At 35.1% G+C, this 8,532-nt stretch overlaps 1 protein-coding gene across 2 annotated transcripts; it reads left to right on the forward strand.

Annotated features, from left to right (window-relative positions):
- The first annotated feature begins 625 nt into the window (after positions 1-625).
- LOC112169322 (protein ALP1-like) lies at positions 626-1,954 on the forward strand. 2 transcript variants are annotated; one of them, XM_040507579.1, is made up of 4 exons: positions 626-988; positions 1,100-1,156; positions 1,229-1,325; positions 1,427-1,954. In XM_040507579.1, the coding sequence occupies exons 1-4, from the start codon at positions 644-646 to the stop codon at positions 1,933-1,935; spliced, it is 1,008 nt and encodes a 335-aa protein (XP_040363513.1). In that variant the 5' UTR covers positions 626-643; the 3' UTR covers positions 1,936-1,954. The 2 variants fall into 2 exon arrangements, with proteins under 2 accessions (XP_040363513.1, XP_040363512.1); XM_040507578.1 differs by having other exon boundaries at positions 1,100-1,325.
- Positions 1,955-8,532: the final 6,578 nt, after the last annotated feature.

The following is an 8,532-nucleotide window of genomic DNA, read 5'->3' on the forward strand; positions in this document are numbered from 1 at the left end:
TTGATAAAATTTGTGGCTTAATGGAGAAGAGAGAATCAAGAGAGAGTGATCTTTTGGATGCTATGAACGAGACCCCAGGATTAACTGATGAGGCTTGCTTTATGGCTCTTGATTTGCTTAATACTAAAGCAAAGCAAGATTTCTTCTTGAAGATGACTCCTGAACAACGACATAATTGGATCACCTATAAACAAATGCAATAGGTGTGGGTCAATCTCCACTAGCGACACCTAATAAGCAATAGGCTATGTTCTATTATTAATTTTAAGTTATGGAGTTTGATTTTATTTTGTTTGAATTGCAGCTTGTTTTGAATGATTTTAAACTGGTATGTTATGAATTACAATTTGATTTTTTGTTTGAATATTTATGATTTTTGATTTGCTTTTGAATGAATGTTAATATGAATAGTGATATATTTTTTTATAAATATGTTTAGGTGCTTTCTCTATTAGCAATGTCTGAAATGGACATGTATGGAGCTGATGAAGAGGAAGAGCAGTTTTACGAGGCTGTTAAGATATTATTAATGGCAATACAAGCAGTGATTTATGTGTTATACGAACTTGTGTTCAGCATACGTGGTGAACATATTAGACATCCGCTGACTCGTCGACCAGTGACATCAAGTGGATACATATATATGCACAACATATTGGACAGAGACCCTCAAATCTTTAGAGATGTGTATAGAATGTATCCTGACGTGTTTCGAAAATTATGTAGCATCCTAAAAGCGAAAACACCTTTACGGGATACAAGACACATTTGTGTTGAAGAAATGCTTGCAACCTTTTTACTAGTTGTCGGCCAAAATAATCGATACAGTGAAGCTCGGCTGATATTTGAGCGATCTCATTTTGCTGTTAGCAGAAGTTTCAACAAAGTCTTGAAGGCCTTGAATACAATAGCACCACAGTTTATGGCTAAACCTGAATCCATACCACCTAACATAAGAGAAAGTACAAGGTTCTATCCTTACTTTAAGGTAAGCAATGCAACTTTTATGGATGGTTAATTATTTATTTCATTGTACAGTAATGAAGATATTATTTCATTTTTTCTTTTCAGCTATTGATATCTTTTTTCATTATTTTAGGATTGTGTCGGAGCTATAGATGGCACGCATATTCCTGCAACGGTAGTTGGACGTGAGGTAAGCAGATATCGAAATCGCCATGGGAAGATATCACAAAATGTATTAGCAGCTTGTAACTTTGATTTACAGTTCATATATGTGATTAGTGGATGGGAGGGTTCCGCTCATGATTCAAAAGTGTTGAATGATGCGATTTCTAGACGAAATGGACTCAAAGTGCCACCAGGTATAGTTTTACGTGCATAAAAAAAATTCAGAGTACTTATTACAATTTATGTGATATAACATATATATAACATACTAATTGCACATGTTTTTTATTATTAGGTAAATATTACTTAGGGGACTGCGGATTCCCAAATCGACGTCGGTTCCTAGCTCCATTTCGAGGTACTCGATATCACCTCAAAGATTTTGGTGGTGAAGGAAATCATCCTGTCAATGCAATTGAGTTATTCAATCTTCGCCATGCTTCCTTGAGGAACGTAATTGAGAGAATATTTGGAATATTTAAGTCGCGTTTCACAATCTTCAAATCAGCACCACCATTTTTATATAAGACACAAGCAGAACTAGTTTTGGCTTGTGCAGGACTGCACAATTTTCTTCGACAGGAATGTCGTTCAGATGAATTTCCTCCTGAACCAGAAGAAGATCCGATAGACAATCACGAAGATAATTTTGAATGGGATGATTTTCAAACCCAAGATCAGCAAAGAGAGAATGCTAATGAATGGAGAATGAGTATTGCTACTCATATGTGGACAGATGCCCAACCAAATGCCAACAATGAAAACAATGACAATCAAGAAAGTGAAAATGAGGGAGAAGAATAAATCATATCATTATTTCAAAGACGTCTGCTTATTTGGCATGAAACTTCATCAATGTGTTTTTTTTTTCCTTCTCTTTTTGGATATCTTTTGGTTTGGTTGATTATATTTGGAGGCTTTTCCTTTATTTTCTTATATGTTTGTTTCATGACATTATTTGAGCTTCTCTGATTCCTACGCTAATGGTCATTAGTTAACATAGCTATGGCATCGTATTTTATTCTCTGACTAATAAACTAGCTTGGTTTTTCTTTTTTATAAGTATTGTGAAATCTACATAAGTCATTCATATAAAGTCTGTAGATTTTTACAAATCAGTAAAAATCTGTGCTAAAAATCAGTAAAAGTCAATGGTTTTTAAAAAATCAATAAAAGTCTATGAACTTTTTATAGAATCCATGGACTTTTGAAAAAGTCTATCATTTAAAAAAACTCCACACAAATCCAAATACAATACACCCCCCTAAGTTTGACTTTTGAGGGCTAAAATGGTCATTTCAACATAAAAAATAAAATTTAAAAATAATTAAAAAAAATTTTAATTTTTTTTTTTGTTTCTTTGTTTTTTTATTTTTTTTTTTTCTTCAACCTGTACACCACAAGTTATAATAGGTTTATAAAAACAAAAAAATACTCTAGGTGGTTGAAAGTCGCTCCCTAGTCTACGATATTTGTGATATATCTTCGATAAAATGAAGAATTTTAGGATATATCCCCAATAAAGTGAAGAAATATTTGTAAAAAATAATTTTACACTTTATCTGTAAATAAATATCTGTATATCCCCAATAAAGTGAAGAAATATCTGTGTAAAATCATTTTTGGTCTACGATATTTGTGATATATCTCCAATAAATAGAAGAATTTTAGGATATATCCCCAATAAAGTGAAGAAATATCTGTAAAAAATGATTTTACACTTTATCTGTAAATATCTGTATATCCCCAATAAAGTGAAGAAATATCTGTGTAAAATCATTTTTTTACAGATATTTATTAACAGATAAAGTGTAAAATTATTTTTTACAGGTATTTCTTCACTTTATTGGGGATATATCCTAAATTCTTCACTTTATCGAAGATATGTCACAAATATCGTAGACCAGCGAGCGGTTTTCAACTACCTAGAGTATTTTTTTTGTTTTTATAAACCTATTATAACTTGTGGTGTATAGATTGAAGACAAAATATAAAAATAAAAAAAATTAAAAATAATAATAAAAAGAAGAAACAGAAAAAATAAAAAATAAAAAACGAAGAAACAAAAAGAAAAAAAAATTATTAAAAAACAGAAGAAAAAAAATTTTATTTTTTTATTTTTTTATTTTTTTATGTTGAAATGACAATTTTAGCCCTCCAAAGTCAAACTTAACGTCCAATTTAGACGGAATAGTAAAAATTGGACACGGCTGATTGAAATTGTAAAGTTTAGGGGGTAAAAAATCAAAATTGAAAGTAGAGGGGGTGAAATGATGACATCCCCAAACCTCAGGGGGGTAAACTGAAATTAATCCTTCTCCATATCATTATGTGAGAATCATCCCACGGAAATATCTTCAACCAGCCTGTGTTGGGTACAATGGTCAACCAAATTCAAGCATTCCCTGGATGAAGGCCATGGCCCTGGAATACATAAAGAAGATCATCGCTGAAGATATCAGCAATACCTTCCTGGCAGCAGGAGAGAAAACAATCATCATTGCTTACGATCATCCTGACGTAGTCAGCAGTGACCTATTCTTATCTCTAACCAGAAAAGAGATAGACTCGACGATGGCATGCATGCGTTGGGTGGAAAAGCTTGAAAATAACAACCACAACAAGATGTATGTTGATACAGATGTCGAGGACAATGCTACAACAACTCGCATGGCCCAGGCAGACAACAACTCCTTTGTCTTTGGCCACTAATCTGAAACAGATGAAAATATGTAGCATCACGGGTGAAACCACGGGTGAAAGAAGAAAGCACCAAGACAAAAGGCAACTGTTTTCTTTTTCAAAAGATACTTTTGCTTTTTCAAAAAGAGAAAGTGAAAAACATTTCACCCTAACCACTTTTGCTTTTCCCTGTCCGACCTCCACCAGCAGGAGCACTCAGAAAAGCAAGAGTCACGGAGTTGTTCTGTACATTTTTGTATTTTGAATTCTAGTTTGAGTTCCGCTCCCTATATAAGGAGCTTTAGCTTCTCTTAGAAGATATTCAAAGAAGGACATAGCAGTTCTAAAATTCGAAATAGAAAAAATCAGTTAAGAATTGAGCAGAAGAGTCTTCTCTCAAGTAGTATAGTAGTATGCTTCCCTTCCTGTCTATGTGTGAAGCAGTGTGCTTTCATCAAGTAAGTACCTGTTCTCATTCTTATGGATAGCTAAACAACTTTTGCTGTTTACCTGAGAATGAGGCTCTGAATGTTTTAAATATATGTATATTTGAATAAATTCAGATGGTTGTTCACCCACTTCTTTAACCAATATTGTTTTTATCAGTTCATATTTTTATCAGTTCATAATTTTTATCAATTCATGATAATTGTCATTCATAGTGTTTACTATTTAAAATGCATGCATCCCATGGAAATCCAAGGTTCTAAAACTTTACTGTTCACCTGAAAGAATCAGTTTTAAAACAGAAAAAATTAGGACAAGCAGCAGTGATTCCGCCCTGTGAGTAGCCGTTTAGACAAGGAGTCGTTAGGCGAAATGTGGCATGTTGAAGGCTAGTCTTGTTTTTGTTTTGATGTTTTAAATACTGATCCCTTATTGTTGAATAGAACTGTAGAAGAGTCCAAAGGTCAACATAGGATACAAAAGGCATTTGTTTGTTAAAACCATCCCTGTTAGTCTTTTTCTAGCAACAACAGTGTAATACCAAAGTGTTGGGCAGTTGGGAAAAATACCAAGGCTTTTTGGGTATACGGGAAAAGACCCTAGATTATTCCATTTCTATTGCCACATAGCACTTGGCACTGAGGTGTGAGACTCACGCGCACAGTGAGTGTGTATATAGCATTCCCCCTAGTATGATTGGTCTATAGCAACAGTGCTTATTTAAGAATGCTCACTTCATATAAAACCTTTTCTTCTTTTTTTCACCAATTAGTGTGGTGCTCACCCATTGATTTGGGTACCCTACTTTCACCATTTTACTTGTAAGGCTGTGCGCATCACCACCTCCCTATGCATCTATTTTGTTTTTTGGACATCTCCCACAGCATCAAGTCTGATCCAAAACCAACACTCACCACTTCCACATCTTAGTCGGAAGTGTCGCAATCAGGAGGTGGAGGGGTAATGTTTGTCTCCACCACAAAGAAGCTTCCATATCGCCCACCAGAGATCGGCTAGACCACCTCTGATCATCTGAGTCCTTTAGTCTGCCTCAACAATACTGCCTAGAGAAAACAAGTCTTCCTCTGCTGAATTAATAGCCTGAGTTGCAAGCAAACAATTACCATGAATTTTACTTTTGTGACATTCAAAGCCTGAAGAAACTCAACCCCAGGCACAAAACCAAGGGTGGTATAAGGTGTGCTATAGCCCACCCCAACTTTTTGATTAAAAAAAAAATTGATATACATGTATAAGGGCTAAAATCTGTTTAGTCCCTGTACTTTGCCTTTAATATCATTTCAGTCCCTAACATTCCAATTTCATCCAAAAACTTCATGGCCTCTCAATTTATATCCAATAGGTCAATTCCATCCGAATGTGCCGTTAAATTATTTTTCTATTTCTTTTTCGAGTGGTTGAGCCGTCTAGAAGATCTCTCTCTCTCTCTCCCTCTCTCTCTCTCTCTCTCTCTCTCTCTCTCTCTCTCTCTCTCTCTCTCTCTCTCTCTCCACTAAAAGGAAATCTGAAAATGGATCTTACCATCACTCGTGGCCCTGGGTGGTGAAGATGTTCTATATTGGCTACAGTTTTGGACAGTTAGTTAAACAAGGCTCTTGGGTTTCTTTGATCCCACTCTTGACTTCTACTTCTCCTCTTCCATTTTCTTGGTTCTAAGGTATGCCTTGCTTTTGTGAAATTGAAACTTTTCAGTTCTTTTTTGTTAGTTTATGTGGTTTATTGGATCATTTGATGTTGGATTCTAATTGAGTTTTCTTTAATCTAGTGAAAGTTTGTGGCTTTATCGAGAATAATCCAGAAGTTGGGGGATTTAAGTTTTAGTTCTTGAGGTGAGTTTGAATGGTAAATTGGGGAGGGTAGTTGTATGTGTTTTGATATTTCCTAATTTTTTGGGCTAGAGGTTGTGTTTGTTATTTGGTTTTGGTTGTTGGGTTTGTAACAGTTTTTTGTTTCTTTTTTTTTCTTTCTTGAAACTTGTTATAGCATATTTATTCAAGAATCGTAGGCCTAGTACGTCTTTTTTGAATTCTATTTATAAAATTGAAATGTGATGGAAAAGAAGGTAATTTGTTATGATTCTAGAATTAATTGTGCGCTGTAATTTTTAGAAAGAGAGCTTTGAAGACCAATTTCCATGTATAGCGGTTTGAAGAGGAAACCTTGTACCACTGACTTGACCATGGATCATTAGAAACAAGAAGGTTTGAGGTTTAGCTTTTTGATGCTGCTGGAGTTAGCAGCTATTGGAAGTATGGTTGTAGTATGGCTAGCATGGCTTACTGATTTGTGCATTACCTTTTACTGTTAATACCTTACCTTACCTTAACCTCACCTTATCTTAGTTGTTAACATAGTTATGGGTTTAAATTTGACTTGTTGTTCCTTATATTAAGGGTGATGGAAGTCTATTTCCTCACTCAACGTGTCTATATAGTGCATCCTTGTAAGTTTGTTTCTTACTAAGAATCAATATACCAAAAAATCTTCCACAAGTTTGTGTCTTGTTTTCTTCATGGTACCAGAGTAGGAATTCAAGTCATGAATCTGTATTCTTTCTTTTGCAGTTCCTGAGTTTACCAGCTTAACATGGCTGGGAAATATGGTTCTAAAACTGATGAACCACTTGCAAACTCTTCCGATGTCGAGTTTAATCCAAACCAATATCTTAGCTCTGTTTTGTTTAATGAATTCAACTATCTTTCTTGGGCCAGAACTGTTATACTTGCTCTTGGAGGAAGGTCCAAGCTTGGCTATGTCAATGGAGTTATACAGAAGCCTAAAGCTAACTCCATTACATATGATTCTTGGCTGTGTAAGGATCAACTTGTTATGTCTTGGCTGCTCAACTCTATGGAGAGCAGAATAGCAGAAATTTTCAATTTTTCTGAGTCTTCTATATATGCATCTCTGGAAACATGTTAAAGAGATGTATAGAAATCAGAATAATGCTGCTCGAGTTTTTCAACTCAAACGAGATATTGCTGATCTTCAACAAGAAGGCAAGCCTTTTGTTCAATATCTTGGTAGCCTTACAAGTATGTGGAATGAGCTAGATGTTTATAGACCTCAAACCATCGAGGCTAGTGTTTTGTTAAAAAAAAGCTAAGGAAGACAAGTTTTCAACTCCTTGCAAATTTAAGCTCAGATTATGAAGATTTAAGAAGTCACATTCTTATGAATGCTGAGCTACCTTCTTTCAACAATGTGTGTGCTACCATTCAAAGGGAAGAAGTTCGAAGAAAGGTGATAAAAATGGAGACCAAGACAAGTGCATCTGAAGCTAAAGCTTATGTTTCTAATATGAGGCAAGTTGAAGCTAGAACATACAAAGGCAAGAGGCCTGACTTGAAATGCAGCTACTGTGAAGGTGTTGGACATGTCAAGGATGGATGTTGGGTTCTCCATCCTGACAGAGCCAAAATTTTCAAAGGAAAGCAAAGGTCCTCAAAAGAGTTGGAATTCACCAAGAGCAAACCTTGCAGCAGCTCCTTCTGCTTCTTCTGAGGGTATGCTGAACTTTACCTCCAACCCTACTGCTTTAATCAATGAATTTAATGCCTATCTCAACAAGAAGCAGATGCATAGTGGAAGTGAAGAAACAACCATGTCTGGGAGTGAAAGTCACACTGCACTCCTTGGAAAATTTACTGGCTTCCTTGCAGAAACTGATTGTGTTCCACATGAAGAAGCTTCAGGTACTCTAAAATCATTTTCTACTGCTCTCAATGTGTGTGTTATGGATGATTATTAGATTATAGACTCAGGGGCTACGGATCACATGACAAATAAGATTACAAATTTGCATGATTTTGAAAAAAATGTCTATTCCTTCTAAAGTGTGTGTAGCAAATGGTAAAGGTGCTGCAATTTTGGGAAAAGGAAAAATAAAATTACTCTCTAGTCTTATTGAGTCAATTGCTCTTTATGTTCCTTCTTTTCCTTTTCAACTCTTATCTATTAGGAGAATTACAACCACCTTGAAATGCCTTGTCATCTACTCTCCTTATAATGTCATATTTCAGGATCGTATCACCAAGAAGAAGATTAGTGAAGGTTTCTTTTTTAATGGTCTTTATTATCTATCCAAGAATTCCTTTGATTCCAAGGTTTTTTAAGTCGGTTCAACATCAACACAAGATCATCATCTATGGCACCAACGCTTGGCTCATCCTTCAGAGAAGGTGTTGTCTTTTTTGTTTCCAAATATGTGCAAAGTAGACAATCAATGTGATGTCTGTCATTTGTCAAAAT

Source organism: Rosa chinensis, chromosome 6 (assembly GCF_002994745.2).
Source record: "Rosa chinensis cultivar Old Blush chromosome 6, RchiOBHm-V2, whole genome shotgun sequence".
Classification (NCBI taxonomy): domain Eukaryota; kingdom Viridiplantae; phylum Streptophyta; class Magnoliopsida; order Rosales; family Rosaceae; genus Rosa; species Rosa chinensis.

What these genes read in the sequence shown, in the direction of transcription:
- LOC112169322 (XM_040507578.1), top strand. Translation starts at nt 644, where the DNA reads ATGCACAACATATTGGACAGAGACCCTCAAATCTTTAGAGATGTGTAT. An exon ending in GGTTCTATCCTTACTTTAAG is followed by an intron (nt 989 to 1,099) that starts GTAAGCAATGCA and finishes TCATTATTTTAG; the next exon opens with GATTGTGTCGGAGCTATAGA. An exon ending in TGGACTCAAAGTGCCACCAG is followed by an intron (nt 1,326 to 1,426) that starts GTATAGTTTTAC and finishes TTTTATTATTAG; the next exon opens with GTAAATATTACTTAGGGGAC.